This window comes from Mesocricetus auratus, unplaced genomic scaffold (genome assembly GCF_017639785.1).
Source record: "Mesocricetus auratus isolate SY011 unplaced genomic scaffold, BCM_Maur_2.0 Super-Scaffold_100021, whole genome shotgun sequence".
Classification (NCBI taxonomy): domain Eukaryota; kingdom Metazoa; phylum Chordata; class Mammalia; order Rodentia; family Cricetidae; genus Mesocricetus; species Mesocricetus auratus.
Window position 1 is genome coordinate 29,458,143 of NW_024429202.1, and position 27,673 is coordinate 29,485,815.

General features: G+C 43.7%; 1 protein-coding gene across 6 annotated transcripts in view; it reads left to right on the forward strand.

The window, feature by feature from the left end:
* Vwa3b (von Willebrand factor A domain containing 3B) overlaps positions 1-27,673 on the forward strand; it is a 175,361-nt gene that overhangs the window by 141,623 nt on the left and 6,065 nt on the right. For 5 of the 6 annotated variants that reach the window (XR_005870130.1, XM_040729482.1, XM_040729485.1 and 2 more), the window contains 6 exons: positions 2,538-2,588; positions 4,064-4,265; positions 16,747-16,858; positions 21,801-21,925; positions 23,279-23,416; positions 24,721-24,821. Coding sequence is in view for 5 of the 6 variants with exons in the window: in XM_040729482.1 (XP_040585416.1) it covers positions 2,538-2,588; positions 4,064-4,265; positions 16,747-16,858; positions 21,801-21,925; positions 23,279-23,416; positions 24,721-24,821 (729 nt within the window). In the remaining variant the exon portion in view is untranslated. The remainder of the gene's footprint in view (positions 1-2,537; positions 2,589-4,063; positions 4,266-16,746; positions 16,859-21,800; positions 21,926-23,278; positions 23,417-24,720; positions 24,822-27,673) is intronic. The other variant, XM_040729484.1, reaches the window with a different exon arrangement.

Here is a 27,673-nt window from a genome sequence, read left to right on the forward strand (position 1 = left end):
TAGGACTGCTTAAATTCAGAGTCAGTGTTTTTCTTGCAGCTTACTTTGATTGCCAAAGTCAAGATCACAGTCCTCAGATCCACAGGAGAAACCTCAGTTCTAGTCTGGTCTGGGGCTATGCTTCTCCACTCTATTTAAGGTCTTCTCTTTCTTGCTGGTCAGATTTATGATGTGCCGGTAGTTACACATTGCTTTGTAGACAACTCATTTCTTGTTACAGCTAGAGCTACAGCAATCCAGTGGATGCAAACCAGCAGTCAGGATTAAGGGCCTGGACCAGCTTCAGAAAAGCCTGCACACATTCAATGCCCTCCAGGTGCCAAAGAGAAATGGTCATCACATGCTCTTGGTGGATTTGCTGTAATCACTCTGCCAACTCAATAAAGCACTGAAATTGTACAAAACATGTGGACAAGAGGGGACACAGATGTTATGAATATGTATCCCTGGGAAATAACTTCTCAAGTACTGAGTTCAAATTTGATCCATGCTAGTTAATTGGGCCCACCAGACCCACATCACCAGTGGTCTGTCCGTGTTTCTAGGCTCACCCTTCTTTTGATCCATCAGAGGAGAGGAACGTTGAGGTACTCCTGGTACTTTACATGTGTTTCTCCTTCGTCCTCTCAAAGTCACAGATGGGTGCTGTTAGCCTTGCTCTATCCCAGAGAAAGCAGAGCTTCAAAGGATTCTGTCCAATGAGATCACATAGCAGCCAGGTGGGACTGGGAGCTGAGCTTGACCCTGGATCTGTGTTGCACTGAAGCTCTTTTCCACCCTCCCGGCTTCGCGCTACACTGAGCCCGCTTTCAAGTTTAGATTGAAGAGAGTGTTGAGTGTATTTTAAGAAAAAGCACAGAAAACTGAACAGTCTTAGAAGCCCTGATCATTGTCACATGAACCAAGTGACTAAAGAAACCCAATTTCCTAAGGGAACCCAAAGAGCCATAACCTTCAAGTAAAACCAAAGCATTAGCTGGCCTAGTTCCCTCTTCCTGGCTCTTTGAGCTTGATACCTATTTTATTTTATTTTATCTTATTTGATGAGTGTTTTGCCTGTGGAGGTAAGAAGAAGGCATCAGATTCCACGGAAATAAAGTTAGGGATGGTTGTGAGTCACCGTGTGGATGCTGGGAACTGAACTGGGATCCTCTGTAGGGCAACAAGAGCTCTTAATGGCCACACTATGTCTCTAGCCCCCACTGTTCCTGACTTTTTACCACTGCTTACAGGGTCTTTGCCAATGTCAGACACATTATATATGCTGTGCACAGACCAGCTCACAGAGTCCTCATAACTGTATCGGGGTGGGGGGGATTCTCTTGTCATGCTGAGTTGACAGAAAAGTTGACTCCATCCTAGCTCATGGGAAAAGGAGAAACTCAGGTCTGGGCCCCAGAACTGTGGCTCCTCTCCCACACGAGCCATCCTCGTCTTGACTTCCCAGCTCCTCCAGGCTCATGGTGGCCCAGCAGCTCCCCTCAAACTATATTCTCTACATGCTGTGCTAACGCCAATTGGCATCAGTGGTCAAAAGAAGACTTCCTGTGGAAGGCAATGTTCCCTACTCCACAAGCTTTGGAGCCAATGTTATGTCTCCTGCTGTCCATATAGCCTGAGGTGATGGCATAGTGTCACCGATTAGGCTGGATCCATTGGAAGAAGCATCATTGGTTGGTTACAAGGAAAAGAGCCACTATGGCAACTCCCTTTCCTCTTGGCCAAATGGCTTCTCCCTGAGGCTGTGGTCAGTGAGGGGCTTCAGTTGCCCCACAGACAGCTAGCCAGGTGGATGTTTGAGGTGTTCTGCATGGCTGCCCATCTTTGTCCTGCCATCCAGAAAACAAGGTGGTTAGACTGGATGATTTGCTGCGTGAAACCTGAATGTGTATAGCTGATGCTCCCATTAGCCCTTGCTCTCAGAACCCAGGCAGAAGAGTGTCTGCAGAAGGCAAGCTGAGAGTGTTTACGTTCTCCTTAGGAACAAATCTGTAGCTCCTGAAACTTATCTTTAAAATGTTTGTGTTGCATTTGTATTTGTATTGCATTTATTGTGTGTGCATGCGGCATGTGCGTACATGCTTGTGTGTGTGTGGGCACACGCGTATGTGTGTATGATAACACACAATGCATATGTGGAAGGCAACTTGAGGGAGTCAGTTTATTTTTCACCATATGGGTCCTGGGAAATAAAATTTGGCATTGAGACTTTTCCTGCTGTACCACCTTGCCGGCCAATGAAAACTTCCTAATGCAGAGTTGATGAGGACCAGTTTGCTTACAGCATTTCCTTGAGAGCAAAGAATTCCTTAGAATTTGACACTACTCCCACCCAGCCACAAGGCTTCCTCAGTGATGCTTAGGAGGAAGATGTGCCTATGTGATCTCTTTAAGTGGGTGACAGTGGTACCATCCAATAATGGTTGCCAGCTGCCTTGGATTTCTCTTTGCAATCCTTGTCAGAGTCTGTAGTCAAGTTTTTTTCCTTAAAACACGTTATTGCTCTTAAGTTATTGTTATTGTATTTTTTTCAACAGACGCTTAAATAAAATCGTCTGGCAAGCTCTGTCTCAAGAGGAAAAAGAGAAGTAAGTCATTCCATTCATACCTCAGTTTTGGAAATGCCAATGAAATTCACATAAACAAAATCAACCATTTTAAAGCATATGGCCCAGTGGCATTTAGAAAGTCTAACCCCCCAAACATCATCACCCCAGAAAAAGGCTACAACCTACCCATAAAGCAATTATTCTCCATTACACTTCTCCAACCACTGCCAACTCCAGTCTGCTTTCTGTTTCCATTAAATCTGTCTGTCTGGATGTCATGTGAAAGGAAGCACACACGTGATACTTCAGTTTCTGTCTTCAGTTTCTGTCTATTACTAAATGGGAGAATTTAATATTTTCAGTGCTTATGAAGATTGTAACACATATGCACATGTATACATATACACATATGCATGCACTAAGGAAGTTATGTTACACACACACACACACACACACACACACACATACACACACACACACTGATTATCTGCTCCCACTAATGAACATTTCAGTTGTTTCTGCCTTTTTCAACTATTATGAATAATGATCACTTGAGTGGATGTTTCCATGTGAACACACCTTTGTTTCCCTAGCGTGTACAGTGAGGAGTAGGTTTATCAAACACCTAGTAATTCTAGGCTTCCGTGTTTGAGAAGGCTGCAGACTCACTGTCAGCAACCACACCACTTCAGATTCCCACCAGCTCTGTGCGGCCGTTCCCACTTCCCTGTGTTCCCACCATTGGTTGCTGGATGGGCATGGTTGGCGGTTGCACGTATTCCTAGTGCTGGGGAGACATGAGTTTGTGACCAGCCTGGGTTACATAAGGAGACTTTTGTCTCAAAGCAAAAAAAAAAAAAAAAAAAAAAAACCAAACCACCACCACAACAAAACAAACCACTGGGTATGATAATTGTTACTTACCTCCAGCTGTGCATGGTGACTGACCTGTCCTTAGGCAATCTGCCCCCCTCCCTCCTGTGTGAGCATAATCTAAGATGGCTGTATCACCAGCTGATGTAATCGGGGGACCTCCGTCATATAGCATCAGACATGGCTCTGAACAGTGCCCAGGCTTGTTTTCCACCCATTCCAAGGACAGTTTCTAATTATAACTAATCTTGAAAAATGGGAGCTTTGGGGCTGCAGAGATGAACCCGAAGGCACAGCTGGCACTGTAGTCCTCTGATGTCTGTGTCAGCAGGTGATTCGTGGTTCTGGGGAGCTTTTTTTTTTTTTAAACAATTTTTAATTTTATTTATTTATTTATTTACTTTTATTATGTATACAGCAGCTGTCTGTATGCCTGCAGGCCAGAAGAGGGTGCCAGATCTCATTACAGATGGTTGTGAGTCACCATGTGGTTGCTAGGAATCGAACTCAGGTCCTCTGGAAGAACAGTCAGTGCTCTTAACCTCTGAGCCATCTCTCCATTCCTTCTCGAGGAGTTTCATTGAGAAACTGATTACACCTTTTTCTTCTTACGCTTCTCTTCTTTTCATTTTGTTCCTCAGGTTGGATGCCATCAAACCCATAAAATACTTGGAAAACAAGGCAGTCTTAAACAAAGCCTTGGAACGCCTGAATTGGCCCATTTCACTGAAAGAGCTGTCCATGCTGGAAAATGAAATCTTGGTTGGGAAAATGTACATCCAGCAAGCCATGGAGCTCCAGGAGGCTGCCAGGAAGAGCTGTACCATCAAGACTCTGGAGGAGGTAGGCCCCCCACAGTTCTCTGTACCCTTACCCTCCCTGCTGTCAGCATCACCATCTCTGCCTGGGCCTAGCACATACTGATTTCCTAAGAGAGATGAAGGAAATACCATTTGATCTTAAAATCTTATTTTTAGAATAAGCTACCTTTCAATTGAAAAACAAAACTGAATAGTAGCGTTTTGTCCTGATAGGTGCCAGACTTTGATCCAAGCCAGACTGAGTACTTGCCTGAGATATTTTTTTGTACTACTTAATCTTTATGCTGTCTTAATGTTTATATTTTTATATCTAAACTAAGAGTATTAAAGCCCACTGGGTTGCTGTTAGATTAAAAAGGGGGCATTTATTTTTCTAGTATTGAAAGCTCACAAAAATGCTGTCGGTTTTTATAGTAAGGAAACAAACCTAAAAAGAAAACCAGCTCATTGCCTCGCTGCCCAGTTAGCACCATCTGGAGTGTTTCCTATTAGACTTTTTCCTTCTTAAATAAATCTTTCTTTTTCTTTCTTTGGCATAGTCAGGATGTCTGCAGTTACTTTATAGTCTGCCTTGAGCTTAGCATTATCTCATACGATCTCTGTGTTTTTGCTGACTCTTCAGACTGACATCATTGGTGTATATGGGATGTATTTAACTCTTCACCGAACTGTCTCCTTCTGGGTTGCTGTTGTTGCTCTTTTCTTGTTTTGTTTTTGCTTCTTCCTCAGGCTTTTGTGAATCCCCTGGTGCATACCATTGTTTCGTGAACATGCTGTCTTAGGAGTGGCATTTGGGGACCACAGGCATGAACACTGGTGCTATTAAATAGCTGTTCTAGAATACCACACCCCTTTCTGGCTGCATGTAGGTACTTGTAGCTATGGGGTAGTCCATCCAGAATCCTAAGACCTAGATAGCTTCCAGATAGCCATTAAACAAAGGTCTGAAAACCATTCCGAGACAACATGCAAGATTTTCTTGTTAGTTTCAGCATCTGTCAAATGAGGCAGGGTTTGCCTGGTTTTAATTCCCAATTCTTGTTTTTGTTTTTAGTTACTCTTATTCATATGTATCTGCATGTGGGTTTGTGTGTGTGTGTGTGTGTGTGTGTGTGTGTGTGTGTGGTATCCAACATGGATGCTGGGTACCGAACTCAGGTCCTCCGCAAAAGCAACACACACTCTCAACTGCTGAGCTATCTCTCCAGCCTCTTTTCCTTCATTGTTTTTCTTTATTCTTTCTTCCTCCACAAATCACACTTTCCCCTTAATGCAAGAAGCTGTACCTTTTGTACAGAACGCAAAGATCTTATCACAAAGCACTAGCTTTCTATTAACAAAAGAGACTTCCTCAGAAGGAATCACTGCACTCTCTGGCTACCAACATTCCTCTGTTGACTGTCAGGTGCCAAAGGACACCTAAGAATCCAGAGGACCAAACATGAACTACCTACTTTTCCTTGACAATATGTTCTTCTACCTCTTCCTGCCTTCTCCTCCTTCCATTTACTAACCAAAACATTTATGAGGATCCCCCAGAGTGCCAGATGTGATGGTAGATGCCAGCCATGCCTAGAACACAGACTAGGTCCTGCTCTCATTTGGATGGGGAGAGACTTATTAGACCCCAGTATTGGATTTTCTCATTCCAACTGTGGAGGCACCACTGCCTAACAGCAGAACTTGGTAGCATTTTATTTATGCTTTATATTAAGTTTTCAATAGGAAGTATTATGAATAGAATGAAAAGAAACCTCTTTTGAACTAGGACAAAGACAGTTTATGCTGAGTTTGTCTGCAAAACTGGCAGCCGAAGGCTCATTGTTGATAGGCTATGAATTAATTGGACTAATTGTTCTGTTTCTTCATTCGCTTTCCATAAACTGGATTTCTATAATTTCTTCATTCAAAAATACGTGTTCACTGACTATGAATGGGAGTGTGCTTGGTACAGCTAGTCACAGGCCTGCCTCGTCCTCACCCTTCTAGAGGTCTCCCAAAGTAATACTGTGTAACGACGAAAATGAGAACAAGATAATTCTCTTGCAGTTTGCTTAATTCTTAAGTGCCTCCAGGACACCCAGCAGAGGCAAGGCAGTAACAACAGACTGGGGGCTCAGGAGAGAGTCTGGGTTGCAGATAGATTTGGAATCATCTGTGTTACTCAGATAGGGTGGGGGAGATGATAGAAGGGATCAAGACAGAAAAGTTGGAGAAACAGGAGGCTCAGTTCAAAGAGCTGCAGTGTGGGAACAAAGGGGAGGTGGTTCAGAGCCCTGGCTGTCAGGCAGACCCAGATATTATGTTGCTGTACCGAAGCCTCTCTAAGCCTCAGTTGAATTCAATGAAAAATCAAAGTACCAACCTACAAAACACGTAAGTCCCTCAGACAGTAGGTGGTACTGTCCCTCAGACAGTAGGCAGTACTAACTGTTGACAGGTAATTTATTCAGCACATACTAGCTTTTATGTTTCTTCCATTATTAAAACTATTCTCGATGGTCAGGCATGGTGGTGCATGCCTTTAATTCTAGCACCCAGGAAGCACAGGCAGGCAGATAACTGTGAGTTCAAGACTAGCCTGGTCCACTTGGAAAGTCCTAGACAAGCCAGGGCTCACATAGTAAAACTGGTGGTTTGAATAAAAATGGCCCCCATAAGCCCATATATTTGACTGCTCAGTCACCAGGTAGTGGAAGTGTTTGAAAGGATTAGAAGGACTAGGAGGTGTGGCCTAGTTTCAAGGTTTTAAAAGCCCACACCAGGCCCAGTGTTTCTCTTTCTTTCTGCCTGTGGACCAGGATGTAGCTCTCAGCTACTAATCCAGTGCCATGCTCCCCACATGATGGTAATGGACTAAGCCTCTAAAACCATAAGCAAGCCCCAATTAAATAGCTTTTTAATTAAATTAATTTTATTAAAATTAAATTTAGAAGCCCCCAAATACATTAATGAATTTCTTTTATAAGAGTTGCCTTGGTGATGCTGTGTCTTCACAGCAATAGAACAGTGACTAAGACAGAAATCCTGTCTAAAACATGTGTATGTATCTATGTGTGCATGCATGCGTGTATGCATGTACATCCAGTGAGTGTTTTAAACATCATTAAACATCATGCGGAACGGTGTCTGAAAGCCTTTCAACTTAGCCAGAAGCAGCTAGTTAGTGACATCACCCAGGAGAGTGTCAATGGCATTGTGGGAGCAGAAGCCTGTTTGCAATGAGCAGAGGGGTGAAGAGCAGCCAAGGAAGCCAGTATTGGAAGCATTAGCTCTAGTCTGCAGATCTTCATCAGGAAGACAAATGAAAAGGGACAGCTAGAACTTGAGGCATAGGCAAGTGTGGGAGAAGACATCAGTTTGTGTAATGCATCATGGATCCCCTCCTGCCCCCCTGCAGCTTCATAACTAAGCCTTCCAGTTCATTGATTGTCCTCACACAGGGTTCCAAAGCCCACACTCTCTACTGGAGGGGGTCACACATGCCCAGCATGATTACCCAAAAGAAATCACCAGGGGACAGTCGACATCTTGTTTCCACAGATTTTTTTTTCCATTTTGGCCATAACCTTCTGCAATGGAATATTCTGTACAGCTTCCTTACAATAATACTCATCACTACGTATGGTAGTTCTGAGATTGTTTTAGTTCTATTTTTATCATGCCCACTAATCGGGTTTCATAGCCCACTAGTAGGCCAAGATCTAAGGAGAGAAACTTTGGTAGAAGCAAAGCCCAGGTAGCAAAGGCCAGGTTAAGATCCTGAAGTGAAAACAATCTCTAACCCACACAGGTCTTTTTGACTCCTTCATACATATGTATAATCTCATCTTAAATTCTTTTAGCAAAGGACGATGACTTGGAATAATGATTGCAAGTTAGAGAAGAAGAAACTTTCAATTCCTAAGACCCCCCTGAATTTACTGATAATGTGTCACAATAATGATCAAATTTCCTTTCCATGGGATCTATGAGAAATGTGCACGTATATCCCAAAGGCTGTGGTCACTTACTTGGTCCAACTAGAGTGTGTGATCGAGTTTGGAGACCTAAGGCTTTTCCATACCCCCTACCCCAATGACGTTGTCATTCATCATAGCTATCCATGTGACTCTTGATCTTGGGACAGCATCATGACTTTTCTGATGGTGAGGTAGGAGATCAGCTATAGACACTATGTTCAGGGAGCCTCAGGCTTCCACTGATAGTACCTGGATGGATGTAGATGAGATGGGAGCTGGGAATCACCATTCTTACTGCTCCGCCGAGCATTCTGCACACTCTATGCTTGAGTGCCTAGTGATTTCCCCCATGATCCATCATCCATCAGATTTATGACATCCCCAGAGGTAGATGCTTGGCTCTCTGACCATGTAACAAAAGAAGAAACCTTAAGTCTGAAATTCTTACACTCCTCTCGCCAGCACCACCTTGCTGCCATAATTGTGGGTTTCACTCTCCCTTGCTGAGCCGGAGCTCCCAAAGCTGAGCTGTGAAGGGCATCTGTGAATGATCAGTGACTTCCTGCAGGCTCCATGGGAGCCTGGTCTCAGGAATCTCAGATGTACATTTTCCTCAGAAATGCAGGTTGTTCTCACAGCACAGCCTACAGAATCCACAGCCAGAAAGATCCAAAGCCCCCTTTATTCCCATGGCCTTGACCACCTGCGGTGATACAGAGGCATGAAATCGTTTTAAAGCTGTGAGAACCTGTCATCAACACTCCCAACAAAGCCTTGGGGATGTAGCCACACAGCTGGCGGCATGTGTTTGCTTCTCAGAGGCATGGCAAATGAGGAATCTGGAGTCTATGGATCTTGGGAATGACGAATTTGGTGTGCTACTTTATGAAAAACTTTCCAGGATAAAGTATTAGGAAAATTCACAAAGGAAAGAGGAATGTGTGAATTGGGTAAGGTGCAACTGAGAGAGAGACCATTTGAATCTAGGACCTTATGTCAGGTTGTGACCTAGACACTGTGTGTAAGAGGGATGCTGGGAAACATCTTTGAATTGTATAAAGTGAAGTCAGAATATAATATATATATGTATATTATCCTTGTTCCCAGATAGCAACCAGACCAGTTGTTATTCATGCATTACAACCATTTTGTCTATAGTTTTCAGATTCCCTCTTAAGGAGGGTAAGAGACATCACACCTTAACCCCGAGAGTGAGCCTTTCTCATGTTACATTGAAAACATCTGTCTGCTCTGCTGACATCTGGATCTGGGACACTGGTTCCCTAGTACTGTGAACATTCTCTGATAATGTAAGACCTCTCATGTGAAGACAGGAGGGCACAAGTCTGGACCATGCAATAATGACATTGTCATCTGAGAAAGAATGACATGTGAAAACCAGCCACATTTTCAGCAATGCTGAAATAGGATCTGCAACATGTATAGGTGTGATGCCCTAAATGAGCCAAAATCTCAGACACACAGACTGAGGGGTGAAGGGTGGATGAGAGAAGATAACAAAAGGGACACTCAGCCAACACTGCAATGCACCACAGCAGCTAGAGTCCCTAGCGGAGGACATTGCCCAGGAACTCCAGTCACTGGAAGAAATCAAAGGAATGAGGACAGATGGACACAAGTGCACGCGCGTGCGCGCACACACACGCACACACACACACATACACACACACACACACACACACACACACGCATGAGTGCACACACCACAAATGCCATTGACCAAAAGAAATCCTCTGACTGGTATCTTGTTCCAGAGTAAGGTGTCAACTCTGACAGTCCCTAAAGTGGCAAAAGCTGTCACTTTACCCTGCAGCTGAAGGCTTCCCTCCTCACTGGAGATTCCCGCTGGATGGATCCCAGCACTCACCCACCTCCAAGCTGCTCTCTGTGCCCAGGCATAGATGCTGCCCAAGCACCAGAGACAGGTTTGGGAATGGCTGGGAACAAAAGTCCCTCGTAAGCATGGTGGCAAACTTTCCATTGGAGACAGCCTTTGCGAAAAGACTTGACCTCCTCTCCAGGACTAAGGAAATCCTGCATGGAGCTCATTTCTTTGACACGTTATCTACCTTCTGTTTACTGAGAGAGAAATCACACTAAGATTACCACACCATGACCACCATCAGTGACCTCCCGGAGCTGGTTGGGACTTTATCCCTCTTCACTTACATTTTTCTCTGTATCTTTTCTTCATTCTTTCTTAGGAGCCCATTTTTAAAAGTATAAGACCATATATGTCTTTAGGGTTGAGGAAGACCCTGGAAATCTACATGAGGGGAGTGGGGGAAGGCAGAGAACACGCCACACTGGCTCTGCCCCGTACACCAAGCCTCTAAATGGAGTTACATTATTCACAAAGACAGTTTGCAACTCTTCTGGTCTCATAATTGGGAACCCTAGAGAGAAGGGTCAAAGCACACCGGCCTTCCATGCATTATCTTAATTACAGCAGTCACAGACTCCTTGACCAAAGACAAGGTGGGGAGTGCTAAGCAAACTGGGGTGCTGGTAGAGTGATCTGGGGACTCTGTATGGTAGAGGTTAGCAACTCCAGAGAACAAAAACATTTAGTGATAGTTTTTTATTTATATAATTTTGAAGTGGAGATTAGCAGTAGTTAAATTGTAGACATGCTATTGCTGAATGGGGAAGTTCAAAGCATCAAATATCTAGTAACTTTACTGCTTCTGCTCATCTAATCCAAGAACATGAACTGGAAAGAAGCTATGTCTTGGTAGGAGGGTGGCATCTCTTGGGATCTTGGCGTACAACACCCGGTGATTGAATCTGAACAATAGATGAAGGTAGTGTCCGGATTTCGAAGGCAAAGCTGAAGCTTCTTCCCCATGGTCGCTGCTCTCCTCACTTCTTCTGTGGGCCTGGTTTCTGCTCTTCTTCGGAGCCTAAGTTTAGAGATAGGTTGACCAGTATTTCTTGGTCTCTTTGTTTCTTCTGATGTTCGCATCCTTCAGATTTCTTTGTAAAATTTTTGGGAAAAATGTGTCAAAATTCTGTCTGGAGGAACAGCTTGTCTAACAGCCCTGACAATCTGTATTTCCATCCTGGGAGGCCCATGTTCTGCTTGTGTGGCCCAAACTGTCGTACTGGTGCGAGCCCTTGAGATGTGCTTTGCCTTGACGACTGGGCTTTATCTCTGAGTCTAGCCAGTCATGCTGAGGTGCAAAAATACCACCGAGGAAGCCCTGTGGGTGTCCTTCCCATATAATTACATGCTGCAGAATAGACTAGAAAGGAACTCTTGCTGATGGCGAGAGCAGTTGGAAACCTGAGCAGTAAATAGGAGTCACTGATGCCTCAGTGCTAGTCATGTCCCCGAATGATTTGAAGGGAACAATGACGTTAGCCATTTGGGAAAGCCTTTGTGGCATTTAAAATGAAAGCCAAGGCTTTCTCCACTGCGGCCCACCCATTGTTGCTCCTCATGGGGCGGGGAGGTCTGCATGGAGTGAAAGGCTGATGTACATTAGATGGAGTGGCAAGTGGGGAACTACAATGGGAAAAAGAGAGAAAAGAACCTGGTGTTTGAGGCGAACTTGACTTCATAGATTTGTACCTCAAACCCATTTTAAAAATGTAAAAATAAATACCCATCAATGTCCTTCTGGCTGGAACCCAGAGGTCAAAGGAGTCTAGTCAAATCAATGTTGTGATAGTCTGTGGACCTGAACAAAGGGCTTCAGACATGGGTTCTCTGAGCAACTTGCCACACTGATGAATCCTAAAGAGGAAGTGGCCTCTCTGCAATTGCTGTGCACATGTGGCTTTTGGAATAGCAGACTGTGGTCTGTCTGGAGGCTGGCAGACTCTCTGGCAGCCAACTTGATCTTTGATGATGTGAACATGGGTGTCAAGAGGCACAGAGATTATAAACTTTACATAAGGTGGGCTTTTTACACCATCACTGATTTAATATTTAATATATTCCAGTCTCTCAATTTTCCTAGTGACTGGGATATTCTACAAGGACACCCACAGTGAATTTTGGCTGCAAGGTGCTTTGGGTGAGAAATCTGCGAACTCATGTTCACAGTTCTGGCACTGAAAATATGAGTAGCACATTAGTATCCATGTCCTGGTACACATGAGGTTTAGTTATCTCCTAGAATGCAGAAGTGATCTTTCTAGACAGAAACACAAAACTAAAGGATTTGTCGAAAGCTTGTGGTTTTTGTCAGAGGATCAAGAGATGCTGCCCATTCACACAACCAGTTGGCCGCATTTAGAAATGTATTGTCTGTGTCCTGGTGCAGATTCATCCTCCCGAGACCATTTTCAGACTGCAGAAGGTTATTCTGAACTTTCTGTGAGGGCTTAGGTTCTGGAATAAGGAGGTAGCATCCACCATCAATGCTACCAATACATCCAATGATGCTGGCCTTCTCTCTGGTAGGCTGATTGGATCAGTGATTCACAGCTTCCAAAGAAGGGGTGTGGGCAGAACACAAATTCTGGCTACGTGGAACTATCATAGCAAATGAGCAGCATGCATTGTACATTTTGGACCACATCTTTCAAGACTGCAGGAAACACTCACCTAAGGAATAGATTATATCCTGCAGGCCCCTGAAGAGTCCTTAACCCCTTATTTCATTGATTTTCCTCTTCTGAAGATCCATGCCTGAATTTTTATCTCTGAAGAAACAGACCATGTGTCTACTCCTTTTAATGAACCCCCAAAGCATCAGCAAACATCACAATGACAGATGATACAGAAGACCCACTTGCATCAGGCACTGAGGAAGATGAGCCACTCAACTAACAGAATGTGAATCATGACTCAGGAACTGCCTGATGCTATTTGTATGCTTATGGTCATCTCCATCATGAATTAAAGATCTCCCAAGCGAGAGCCTGCAGATGAGCTCATAAAGTATCGTGCTGCATACTTGTTTGTGATAAAATTATAGCACAGCAAATTCACAGCTACAGTTTTATGGCTATCACACTGCCAAAGACAGCCTCAAAATGCCAGGGAAAACCACATTCCAATTGGCAGTGTGTGTCATGATGAAGGGGGCATTTGATGGTCCATAAAGAGGAGAACCTGAAAAATGACTTTGATGGGCACTCTCGTAATTACTAAGTTAATGACAAAGAAAAAGGAAATAATATCCTAGGATAGAAGGCCCCCAGCTTGGGCAGCATAGAAATTTGGAGGTGGGAAGGGTCTATTTAGCTCCTGTTTTGGTTTAAAAGTAGAGTCAGGCTTGAGGATGAGGCTCAGTATAGACACAGAAACTTCTGTGCACATTCACTCACCTGGCCCACTATATGCAAAACACTGTGACCGAAGTTATATAGAGCAAGCCAGAAACAAATGGCCACCTACTTTTACAACACTCCCCCTGCCCCCGCACAAAAAAAGCAGATTTGTGGGAGTGTAATTTACATGTCAGTTGTTTCATTTCAGTGGTTTTTAACAGAACTAACACAGTGTTGCTCTAGTTGCATTTCTGTTGCTGTGATAAAATGCCCCAACAAAAAGCAATTTCAGGAAGAAATGCTTTATTTCAGTTCACAGTCCCAGCTTACAGTCCATCATTGCAAGGAAGTCACTATGGCAGAAAATCCAAACAGCTAGACTTACATCACATCCACAGTCAAGAGCAAAGAGAAATGAATGCATTCACGCCCACTTGCTTGTTTGCCTGTTGCTCAGCTCTACTCTAACACAGTTGAGGGCCCAATGCCTAGGGAATGGTGCTGCCCACAGTGGACTGGGTATTCCAAAATCAACTAACTCGATCAATCATGACAATCCATCCCATCCCCCAGCACACACATGCACACGCCCACAAGCCAACCCTATGTCTCTCCCATTGAAAGTCTCTTCCCAGATTCTAGGTTGTGTCAAGTGGACACCTTCTATGCAGTGACAACACTGTGGTTAATTTCTTCAATATAAAGCTAAACTGAGGCCCAGAAGTGTTGTGATAGGATTTTAGTTGAGTGAATGAACTTCTCTGCAATCCCTGTCCTAAAAATGGCAAAGGCTATAAAGGTATGACATTATATTGATTGGGACTTAGTCACTACTCATCTTTAATAAGCTGTTGGACTATGACAGGAACTTAGAGAGCAATGGCCCAGAATGACTGTTCAGATGTGGCAGAGTAGCTCCTGAATGAAAACACCACTAGGACCTTTAATACAGGTGTCCCTTCTTGTAATTCCCATTCACTGTGTTCTTTGGAAATGGGCTCCTCATGTTAAGGGTTACTTTTTAAATTGTGAGTTATAGAGTGAACAACAACAACAACAAAAATAATCTGGTCATACCTTCAGCTCCCGGTGACCACTAATCAACTTCTAGCTCTATAAATTAGCTTTCTCTGTGTATTTCATATGTAAGTGGCTGTATAAGATCTTACTGTATACCACATCATGTTTATCCCCTTCCCAGTTAATAGACACTTGAATATATTTTTATCATCATTAATAATGCTGATATCAATACTTGCTTGTAAGTCCTTGCATGATTATAAGATTCCATTTATCTTAGCAAGATGCATATTTATCAGCCATATGGTAAATTTACTGTTTAAGAAAGTATCAGTTTTGCCAGATGGTGGTGGTGCACACTTTTAATCCCAGCACTCAGGAGGCAGAGATTCAAGACCAATCCTGGTCTACAGAGTGATTTCCATGACAGGCTCCAAAGCTACAAAGAAACTGTCTCAAAAAACAAAAACAAAAACAAAAAAAGGAAAGAAACCTTGTCTCAAAAAAAACAACCCCCCCAAAAAAGTATTGATTTTTCCCTCCAAATAAAAAATTAACTGCAATTATTAACTTTAACTAATGGACTTTCAAGACAGTTCCATTGATCCATATAACGTTAATGTCATGCTTTCTTCATTATTGTAGGTTATATAGTAAGTTTTGAAATAAAAAAGTAGAAAACATCCAAATTACTGCTTTTCAAAATTGTTTTGGATTGGGGCTAGGGAGATAGTTCTTAAGCATGTACTACTCTTCCAAAGGACCTGAAATTGGTTTCTAGCACCAACAGCAGGCAGTTCACAACTGCCTATAACTTTACCCGGGGATAGGATAACCCTCTTCTGTCCTCTGTAGGTACCTACACCGACATGCACATATTCCCATACTCCTATGCACATGCGCGCGCACACACACACATAGAAAGAGGGAAGGAGGGAGGGACCCATAATTGTAATTAAAAGCTTTATTGACATTTGTAAGATAATGTTACTCATTTTTTCATTAGTCAACATATCCAAGACATTCACTCCAACTTTAACTCTTATGACACAATCTGGAAATAAAGAAAATTGTCTTCTTGTGTTCTTTCCAAAATGCCCTGAATGTAACATCAGTAAAGTTATAACTGAATTGGGCCAAAAAGGAGTTATTTGGCTCAGAAGACAGACACTGTTCCTTAAAACTCTTTTTTCTTCTCTGTCCTTTGTTAGTTTGTCTTCAAGTATACTGGTCTTTCCTCTGATAGGACAGTTCTATTATTAAGTAGATTTAATGTTTATCTGCATATTCTATTTTATCCCTAAAATTTCCATATATATAATAACAGTTTATATTTCTGTTTTTTTAAAAAGTTATAATTTTAAAGTATTTAAATGATCGCAATTGCTGGTTTTAAGTCTTCATTAATCATTTTAACACCTAGGTCATCTCAGTATGAGAACCTATTGGTTGCCTTTTTGCTCATAGATTATCTAGCCGATAACCGGGAGAAGTGAGGTCTGGGATAATCCAGTTGATGACCAGGAGAAGTGAGGACTAGGATAATCTAGTCAATAGTCCATGAATTTATGTTCTGTGAGGTAGAGTTTCTAAGGGTTTATCATTGTCATGGAGGAGTGGGGTGGGCCACTGTGTTTTTGTACACACGTTCTCATACTTGTCTCTCAGAGATGCTAACTGTGGCTGACTTCTCTGTTGAAAGCTTAGTCTCCTCACAGTTTCAGGAAAGCAGCAGCTTAGACCATGGTTCTCAAGTCATCTGTGTCGAACTGTGAAGCCATCTAGAATCCTAGGAATTCTAGTTGTATGTATAATTTTTAAAAAGTTTCCCTTTCTTGAACTCTAAACTAAAATATATATTTATATATAATATATATAACATAATACATAACATTTATATTAAATATAATTATATAAAACAATAAAATATATAATTTAGTTTTGAGTAAAAGAATTAAATAACTAATTGAATAAAAGGAAAACTAGATATTATATAAATTATATTATATATAACATACATTATATATAATATATAAATATATAATTTTAGTTTAGAGTGGAATAATATATATATATATAGAGAGAGAGAGAGAGAGAGACAGAGAGCCAAAGTTACCCTTATGAAAAGGATGCTCTTTAGTTAATGTAGGACAGAGGTGTCCCCGATGGTTATGTGGTACACACATGAACAGAGTTGATGAGAAGGCTCCCTCGATTCATAATTTTACTGTCTGCATTACCTCTTGCTCATCACTTCTTATTGTTGGTCTTTTTCAGCAGCAGAAATTACAAGGGTATCCAACAAAGAAAATCAAATCAAGAAAAATAGATTCCCTCAGAGGCCAGAAGGTCATTGCCAGATGTGAGGAGAATGGCTTCTATTTTCCAGGTACATTTTCAAACTCATTTGCTAAGCCACCTGACACTGGGGAGTAGAGGTTTCCACCCAAGCTTTCCCTAGAACACTGACATTTTGTGAGCTTGACTAAAGATGTTCTGCTTCTCAAATAAAAAAGAATAGTTCTCTTTCTCATAGGTGAGGCAAAAGAGTAGTAGAAAAATGATGTTTCTCTTAATCTCTCATCTGTATAGAGAGCAAATTTTTATTACAACCTACTATGTTGCATATGTGTATAATATTCTGAACATGCCAGTCTACATTTACTTATTATTTGTCGGGGCACATGCGGCATAGTGTGGGGGAGGGGCGATGGTCAGAGGACAGCTTACAAGATCAGTTTTCTGCTTCCACGATATGGATTCCAGGAATTAAACTCGGGTCATCTGGTTTAGCCACAAGCACCTTACCTGCCCAAGCTATCTCGCCAGCCCTGGAAGTAACCACATAATATAGTAAACAAATACATGAATATTCTTATCTTCAGGGAAGTTGTTTCTTACTAAGGGACACAGGAGAGCCACCAAATAAACAGTAAACATACATAACATGTTAGATACAGTACTGTAAGGGGACAACCAAGCCACAAAGAGAATTGAGTATGTCACAGAGAAGGTTGCAGAATCAGGAACACAAGAGAACAATGAGAAACATTAAAGCTGTCCTAGTTAGGGTGACTATGGCTGTGAGGACCAAAGCAACTTGGGGAGGAAAGGGTTTCTTTGGCTCACATTTAGGTATCACTATTGATGATTGAAGGAAGTCAGGACAGAAACTCAAACAGGGCAGGGACCCAGAGGCAGGAGCTGATGCAGAGGCCAAAGAGGGGTGCTGCTTACTGGCTTGTTCTTCCTGGCTTGTTCACCCTGCTTTCATATAGCACTGAGAAAGAACTACCACCCCAGAGGTGGCCCCACCCACAATGGGCTGGATGCCCCCCCACACACACATCAATCACTAATTAAGAAAATGCCCTACCAGCTTGCCTACAGTCTGATTGCATGGAGGCCTTTTCTCAGTCGAGGTTTCCTCCTGTCAGACAGCTCTAGCTTGTGTCAAGTTGTTGTAAAAACTAGCTGGCACCCTTTCAGAGAGGCAAGCATGGGGTCGCTCGAAGCAGGTGGTACTTAGGAGTTTGCACTTTGCTCTCAGAGCATCGGAAAGTCACTTTTAAAGCTGAGAGGGGTCTTGGAGAGATAACTCAGTGGCATGGATGGAGAGATATGGATGTGTTCTTAGGATATGAACTGCAGGTGCCCGTGAGATGCCAGACAGAAAACGTTAGAGACGCCATTGGAGTCTGGAGTCTGGAAAGGGACAGAGATTCTGGAAACATCATGGGAAGGGTCAGCAGGCAAAAGATGACCCTGAAGAAAACCTAGAGAACCCTGTAAGGAACAAAAAGTTAAAGTGCAGAAGCTTAGCCATTCATCAAATTTAATTAGATAGTCTCTGTGGGTAGTGAGAAGTAACTTCTCAGCAAAACATTTGGCTTCCAGTCAGCATGCGAATAGAACTATTGACTAAGATGTCTTCTCTGACATCTGGAAAATGAACTTGGAGTTGATCGGATGAAAGGAAATAGAGCCAGGCATTTGAAATAGCTCACGGGCCGAAGCATAAAAGCAGTACCGTGCTGAGGCGGTGGGCAGGGTAGGGGTGGGAAGCTTCCTTTGCTTGGAGCTGAAAGGGGATCACAGGAGGTCCCTCTGGCTAGACATCTTAATTTTCTGAAATTAAGCCATGGAGAAGATCCTAAGTGAATCTGCCATTTAAGTGGAATGTACAGAAGGACTGCGTTCCGAATGGGTGGCTTATGGACTAGGGTCTGATTGCTGGCCAGTAAATACTCCAGGGAAATGGAGAACGACTCAGGCTTTCCCGGCATCACTGCTGTGCATGCCCAGGCTGGGAGACAGAGAGGCAGGGCTAACGCCACAGCCACCTAAAGTGCCTGAGACGGTATGGCAATTTGTTCTTAAATGCGTTAAGCGGAGCCGGTGAAGATCCTCATAACTGCATGTGAGCTGCCAAATCAAAACATTTAAATCTGCAGCTGTGGTTGGGTTCAAATAAGTCAATGTGGAGGAAGTAGACATTTGAGTTCAGGTACAGAGCTAGTCATTTGGATCTCCGACTAGTCAGTAAACTAACACCACCCAATTAAATGGCCGTCAGTGGAGCGGGTCTGTGGCTAACGCGCTGGCTGTGCAAGCACGAGGACCTGCGTTGGGGGCCCCAGAACTGACGTTAAGTCAGATACAATAGTGCACGTCTGGGATGCCAGCACTCCCACGGGGAAATAGGAGACATGGATGAGAATTCCCAGAAGCCCTCGGGGCAGCCACCCTGGCATCCACAGTGGTAAACAAAAGGCCCTCGATTGAGACATAAGGAGAAGACCAGCACCTGAGGTGGCCCTCTGACCTTCTCATGTGTACCAAGGCGTGTGCGCACCGGCACTCACACATACACAAACACAGCCCACGGGAGAGCAGGAAATCCGCAGATCCTTTGCCTTTTCCCACCCTTCAGAGTCAAGGGATCTTTTTTTTTTTTACACTGGAGACTGTGACTCCCCCTGCAGAGTCAGGTTTTCTTAAGGAAAAAAAAATCAAACTTGTAGAAAAGTTACAAGAAAGATGGACAGTTCTTAAGTTCTCTTTACCCAGGTTTACTAACTTTTTCACATTTTGTCACATTTTATTATCTGTGAGTCTTCTACTTTTTCACATTTTTCACTTTCCCTTCCTCCACACAGACAGACAGACAGACAGACACACACACACACACACACACACACACACACACACACACCTTTTCTGAACTATTAGAGGTTAGGTAGAGCTCATCACATATTACAACTCTATTTCTCACAAACACAGGCCTTTCTTAATAGGCCCACAATAAAAATGACCTTCAGGGAGGCTGACATCACTGTACACCCTTGTGTGGGTTCTGCCTTTGATACTCACCTACCAATGCCTTGTACTTTTTCTTTAGCGCAGATCCAAATCCAGGGTCACATGTTACATTTGGTTAACATGTACCCTTAGGGCTTTTTGTTTTGTTTTGTTTTTTTAACAGGATCTCACTGTGTAGTTCTGGCTGGCTTAGAACTTGCTATGTAGACCATACTGGCCTCAAACTCAAAAAGATCCACTTGCCTGTGCCTCCCAAGTGCTGAGATTAAAAGTGTGAGCCACCACACCTTAATCTAGAGTTTTTATTTAACCATTCCTGTAAACATTCATGATGTTAACATTAAAAGGACAGGCAATTACAGGATGGCCTTACACAGTTTGGTTTAACTTAGAGTCAATACATACATTCTTGCCTAGAAGACAACCTGGGTGATATCACTCAGGTGCCATCCTGTTCAGAGGTACATGATGTCCATCTGTCCTTCTTAGTGTTAGTAACTTGGATCATACCATATGGTTGGTATGAGTCTGTAATGTCTCCTCTTTAAAAACAAAAGTCAAATAGCTTTTAATAGACAACTTATTGGTAGCTCTTTTCTGGTGACTGTTGTTCAAAACCTCCTAATCCTTCCTCTGGAGATGTCTGATTTAATATTCTGTCAACAGAAGACAGCATTGCAGTAATGAACTGTGTGCCCATTGCCTGAAGACAGGTCTACACTAGTGCACATTCAGCCTGGCTGGCTGTTTCGGCTAGCCTCAGGATCATGGCAGGGACTCCCATGTAGCCACATCTTTCCCAGGAACCTAGGAAGGAAATGACAGTCTCCTACAGGGTGGGAGCGGCCAGCTGATGGGTAGCCTGTCCTGCCCAGATGTTGACCATCAAGGAAGAAGACCCATCTCAAACATTATGAGATTATTACTCATGGAAACTGGCTCATTCTTCCTGTTGATCAATGACAAGAAGCATTTTACATCAGTGAATTCATAATGATTTCTGCCCTGCTGATAGATACAAGTTACAATGGGAAAAAATAAGCAGAGGAGGCAGGATACTCCTTTGGATATGCTTCTGGCCAGTTAACCTCGAGCTTTCATTTACCTGAATTCCCTCTTTCCTGTATTAGCTGCTTGACTGTGATCACTCCGCTTGCCTGCACCTCAGTGATCCTGTCTTTCCAAACAGGATTTGAAATGGCATGGGACCGCATACTACACTTTGCTAATTACATGTGCTTATCTTAAATGTACAGGTCCCTGTGTTTAGTCATCAGCATAACAATATGCACACATGAAAAATATAAGATTGGCCAGACACAGTGGCACATGTCTTTAATTCCATTGCTTGAGAGGCAGAGGCAGACAGATCTCTGTAAGTTCGAGGCTAGCCTGGTCTACATAGATAGTTATAGGCCAGCTAGAGCTACAAAATGAGATCCTGTTTCTAAATAGATAAAATTTTAAATTTGAAAAATACACGTAATATTCTCTTTAAGTATAACGAAATGACAAACTACTTGTGGTTGCTTTTTTTTTCCATTTTTTTAAGAAAGCCATGGGGTGTGTTTAGCCTGGTGACCTTTTTGTTTATCTGATAGCAAATGAAATCAAAAGCTGGTTTAGGTGGGCTTTTGTATCTCCTCTGTACTCTCACAATTTAACAGTGCCTGCGTTCAGTCTCCGTAGGACAACGACACAGGACTAGAATAAACAGATAAGGAGATTTGGTTGTGGGAGGTGCTCAGTAGGAGGCTGTTCCTGGAGCAGTCAGCAGGATGGATACTGCTGGTGCTCAGTGAGTGAACTCTCCTGCACCTCCGAAGCCAGAGCATTCTATTCCTCGACCTTGTGTTCACCCCTGAAGGCATCAGACTGTATCTGACTATCCCACCGCCCAGGGATCGTGGGGTGCACTGACTTAGATATGTGCTGTGACTCAGCACAGACCACAGGGTGGAGCAAACCTGTTGCTATCGTCATGTTTCGTTTCTTCTGATTCCCTCCAGGGGTTGTGAAGAAATCTGTGAGTGCCACCCATGCACTGGTAGACTTCAGGTATGGAGAAACCAAGATTGTACCCATCTCCTTCATCACACCTATTGGGGGCGCCATGCCCTGCCCACAACTTCAGGTACCTACTCTCTGATCCCTTCTGGGACCCTTTATACAAGTGGTTCTCAACCTTTGGGGACAAATGACCATCTCACAGGGTGGCCTTAAGATCATTGGAAAACACAGATATTCTTATTATGATTTATAACAGCAGCAAAATTACAGTTACAAAATAGCAATGACAATAATTTTATGGTTGGGGGTCACCACAACATGAGGAACTGTATTAAAGGGTCACAGCATTTGGAAGGTTGAGAACCGCTGCTTTATACTGTCCACAGGGTTAGGATTACAGAGGATGCCGAAGGTCCCTATGTGGCCCTCTTGGGCTCCTGTTAAGGAGCTTGTGTTTGGGCAGGAAGAGTAGCCGCCAGTTTCTGGTGCCTGTCACTTGACAGTTTCTCTGCTTATGACCAATGTACCAACTCCCTCTTAATGTAGCTGGTCACTATGTATAGTGGCTTCTATAATCTCTTGTGACACTTGTCACCGGGAGAAGGAAGTTGTGTGACTCACAGTGTTCCTGAAGCTTTCACTGCAGAAGCCTGCATTGTGTGTATCAAGTGTAGAGCTAGTAGTTTCTGTGACTTTATAGTCAGCCGCTGCTAACCTGTGAGGTCATAATGCAGTTACCCCCAATGTGCCTTCCACAAATGAGACTGACGGATATGTTCTCATCTGATTGTAAATGAATAAACACCACACTGTGTCTGGTGCATCTGCCTGCCACTGTCTTGACACCAAGATGGAACTGGAGGGCAAGGCATGGAAGCAAAGCCTTTCAAAGCCTCAGTGCTGCTGTTTCTCGCATGGTATAAGCCAGGAAGGGATCAGATGGGTTAACCTGTTCCTACTTCCTGAGCCAGACCTACAACACACACCCTGCACCTTCCTCCTGATTACTGACAGGTACCTGGCAGACTCTGTGCCCTTTTGCAAAATCATCTGTTCCTCTGCGTAATCTCTGCTGGGACTGACATTCACCAAACCCACTCTTTTCCTTTGTCTGGGGGTGGGGTGGGGGGCAGCCCTCCTAACACTGAGGATGTGGTCTCCATCCAGGACACTCCTTTAGCCCAGTCTTTGTGAGTTTCAGAACCCTAACCATCTTGCTGACTGTCCCAGGACCATTGTCAGTTGCCAAACTTCTACCAAAACTGGGTTTTCCCAAGTGCTCACAAAATATAGGTGTGGCCCAATAAACTCAGAGAATTCTAGAACCCTTTCTTATCTGCTTTTTTAAAGTTCTGTGTCAGAATTTTATCACCAGTACCTGCCAGTCACCAAAGGTTACTGTGAAACAAGCCTGTATTAGTTTATGTATGAGCTCTTTAAACAAATTACTTGCTGTAAAATGTGCTTTCTTCTACAGGTTGGGGATTATGTGTTTGCCAAAATCATGACGAGCAAAGGATTTGACTTCTATGTCCCCGCCATTGTCATAGCACTTCCAAATCAGAGTGTGGCTTCAGAAAAATTCTACACAGTTTTGAAGTGTAACAACCGCAGAGTAAGTGTCCACCTAGCCGAGTGCCTTCCCACTAGGCCAAGGAGGCAGTGGAACCTGAGGGAGCACAGCCATCTACTCCCGCTACTCATGCATTCCTTATGGTTTGGACTCTGCTAATGCTGAGAGCACTATGGCTTCCTTGCTTCTGTATGGGAGAGTCATTCGGCTTTCCTTGTCAAACTGTAGTTGAAAGCTGGACAAGTTCGCTCTGTGCTCTCTGTGTCTCTCTGTCTCTGCCTCTCTCTCTCTCTCTCACACACACACACACACACACACACACACACACACACACGCTGTATGTATGTGTCCATATGCACAGTCAGATGTGTGTGGAAGCAAGAGGTTTCTATCGAGTGTATTCGTCCATCAACCTCTACTTTATTTACTGAGACTGGGTCTCTTGCTAAATCTGGAGCTCACCCATTCAGTGAGTCTAGCTAGCCAGGGATCCTGCCTCTGCTCTTTAAGTGCTGGGGTCACAGAATGGCTGCTGTGCTTATGCAGCTTTTGCCTGGTTTCTGGGGACCCAAACTCCACTTATGCTTACACAACAATCTCTTTGTCCACTGAGTCACCTCCCTAGCCTCAGCACCACACTCTGCGTGTGTCCTCGTACTCCTGCCTGTGCTGCTCTGCAAGCCCTGTAGATACAGGCATCTCCCGGACCTTTCTCAGCCTTGTCTTCCTCTGCCACCTCATGGTCTGCCTGTTGGATGAGCATCCCAGTGTGTAGGGCTGCTTGAGAATATCTCCATGAGAAGAAGCAAGTCAGGGATATGTGAAATGATGTCCCTGAGGCATGCCTCAGGGACAGGGAGAGATACACAGCATATGGTCTGGGGTCCCTAAAGAAAGGCCTGAGATTCCAGAGTGACTTCGTTGTTGACCCTCAGGGCACGAAGTGGCTGGGAGGCCAGAAGAAAGGTTTCTGGGAAATCTCCCAAGAGAGAGCAGGACTTTCAGCAATAGGTTCATGATCACAGCTATCCGGAAAAGAGATGGCTGAGGCAGAAACAAAGATAGAAAGGTGTGTGTGTGTCTGGGGAGGGGGGTGGGTGTACATGTGTGACTAACCTGGGTAGACTTGGCAGTTGACCTAGAATTTGGATGAATACAGAGGAATTAACGACTTTTATTCAGCAAACAATTATGAAGCAAAATGAACTGAACCTGCTCTCTTGAGTGGCACCCTGAATGGGGTAATGATTAGTAACTATGATAACGACTTGAGCTGAAATAAAATTTGTTCATGAATTGGGGCCTTCCTGGGTTCAATAACATGACCTCTTTTGGTGTGATTGCAGGAATTTTGCCCTCGGAGTGCACTTATAAAGATAAGCCAAAACAAGTATGCTCTCTCTTGCTCTCATATAAAATCGTCCACAGTTGAGAAGGACCAAGCAGTGTGAGTACAGCCAACTCCGACCTCCTAAATATCAGCTCAGATCTTTGCCTTTGTTCTGTGGGTGGCCTTCTCCAGCCTGCCAATGGCTCTCTGGGTTTTCTCTCTGATCAGTTTTACCCACACCATTGCTTCCATGATGCCACTCACACCAAGGACCCTGTGTCTCTTTCTCTAACCCAGTCTGTGGCTCTGTATCAGAGTTACAAGCCCCAAGAACGGGCCTACAGTGTGTCCTTATGAAAGCCACACAGGGGTGTGTAATGGGCAGCTGTAGTAGATAGCTTCAATGGAGAGGACATTCTGGAAACTGAGTCTTAGATCCATATCCTGTCCCACCTAGGGGCTATAGGTCTAAGATGGGACTGTCCATGGCTATTCGTGGCACAATGTAGGTACTCTACATGATGGGAATGGCATGCTGGAGTGTGTGTGTGTGTGTGTGTGTGTGTGTGTGTGTGTGTGTGTGTGTGTGTGTGCGTGCGCGCGCGCGCGCTCGTGCCTATACATGTGATTAAGGAGACCACAAGAGGATGTTGGGTATCTTCCTCTATCACTTTCCATGTTGTTGGGTATTTTTTTGTTTTGTTTTGTTTTTAATGAGACAGGGTTTCTCTGTATTGTTTTGGAGGCTATCGGTCCAGCCCGGCCTCGAACTCACAGAAATCCGCCTGCCTCTGCCTCCCGAGTGCTGGGATTAAAGGCGTGCGCCACCACCGCCCGGCTTTCCACATTGTTTTTAAAGACAGAATCTCTCACTGGCTGGCCAGTGTGCTCCCAGGAACCCCCACTCTCCACTCCTCAACACTAAGATTACAGGCACATGTAGTTATGTCCAGCTTCAATACAGTTGGCAGGAGTTTGAACTCAAGTCTTCTTGCTTTCCTAACAAGCCATTTCCCCAGCTTTCTACTGACTGTTTCCACCTGACATTACAGGAGTTCAATTCAATGTATACAGGCTGAACTCAGTCTCCACACCTGCTCCCAATCCCGGGCTCCGTGTTTCAGCTCCTCTTCCTCCCGTGAGTCATGGAATAGTCCAAGCAGACATTCGTTGGCCATTCACCACATCCCATCTTCCTCCAAGCTACTGTGACCCAGGCTTGTAGATGGTTTCCAGCTCTGTTGTAGCTCAGTTCTTTAGTCAGAAGCTCTCCGTTGCTCCAATCTAGGCCAGCCCCAAACCCAGGCACATTCCCTGGAGGGCTCGACTGATTGGTTTTCTTTTATTGCAGATGGTTCTTGTATCATCTTCCTCACTTAAAAACCCCTAGATCTCTCCCCCACCTGGGTCCCTCTTATTCTGTCTTAACCTTTCATTAGTGTGGTAGAGCCTGTCTCCCTAGTCTGTCTTGTTCCCAGTCACTTCTAACTAGCCTTCCAGGGCATACCAACTACTTCCCAACATTACCTTCTCAGAACACTATTTCTTAGCCACCCAGGAAATCCTAAGATTGGATGCAAGCATTCCCCCTACCATAAAATGCCCTGGTACCTAGCTACCTTCTCCCATGTAGTAAGGTGATCCTGCCACATCTCATGAAGGTTTTCATTACAGAAAATTGCCTGAGTGCTCGATTGTCTCAGTCGACTTTCTGTTGCTATAACAAAATGTCTAAGGCTAGGAACTTTTCAAAGGGGAAAAAATGATGTTTATAGTTCAGTTTTGAAGGTTGAAAGTCCAAGGGCAAGTGACTCCATCCATTTGGTCTCTGGTGAGGGCCTTTCTGGTCCTGTCAGAACATGATGGATAGTGTGCTATGCATACAAGTAAAGGGGTAGTAACATGGTGAGACACGCTAACTAGAGGCTGTGAGGGGCTAGGCTTGTTCTTGTCTATCAACTTGCTCACTCCAGGAGACCCCAGTAATCTCTTAAAGGGACCAAGTCCCCAGTGACCTAATTATCACCTGCTGGGTCTCACCTTTTAAAGGGCCATCACCTCTTCACATGGCCACACTGAAGACCAACCCCAAAGCATATGAACCTTTGGAGAAAAATATTCTTAAATTCTAGCCCATGATAAGGCAATATGAATATTAGTCTAGCTATTTACTATTTTCTCCGAACTCAACATTACCACTAATCATTTTTAATTGAAATTCATTTCTTTCTATATGAAGGAAAAAACTCTTTGTTTCCCACATTCCCTGGGCCTTATTTAATTTCTTAGCTGCTAATTATCTATTCTCACCTCTGGGGTTTCACACAGGAGATGTATTCATTGACTCTCTCATTTCTTTTCTTTTTTCTTTTTTAACTCTCAATGCCTTCCTAGGAACAACAAGCTATGTTTAATTTTCCTAAGCAGGAGCCACCTTCAGCTGGCTAATTTCAGAGCTTGATCCATCTCTGCCTCTATAACCAGGGCTGATTACAAGAATAAATTTAGCTGTTTTCTAATCTCCACCTTCTTTTAGGTCTTCCAGTGGTACCTAACTCTCATTTGTGCCCATCTCCTTTTTAACATCCGTAGTAAGTCTTCGGGCCTTTGTACCAAGGAGGTCATTATTGAGAATCCTGATTCTCATGTTCATGTGTCATTAAAGTACCACAGGTGGTGACTCCAACAGAACATTAGTTTCAGGTATTGACTCGGTTGTGCCTATGAGTCAGGGGCCATTAGTCAGGGCTCTTCACCTCCAGACACCTGGGTAGACCAGTATGCCCAACATTCTCTATCATTTCACCCCCTTGTCTTCCTTCTTGGGGCCTGCCTAATGTAGTATTTCCTATAGATAGATGCAGTGGCGTCTTGTTCCGCCAGTGGATTTGTGGTGGTGGCCCCACCCTGTCCTAGTCCTTGATGGAAGGTATAACCAGTGAAGGATGGGAAGGAAACTGTTAAACAGA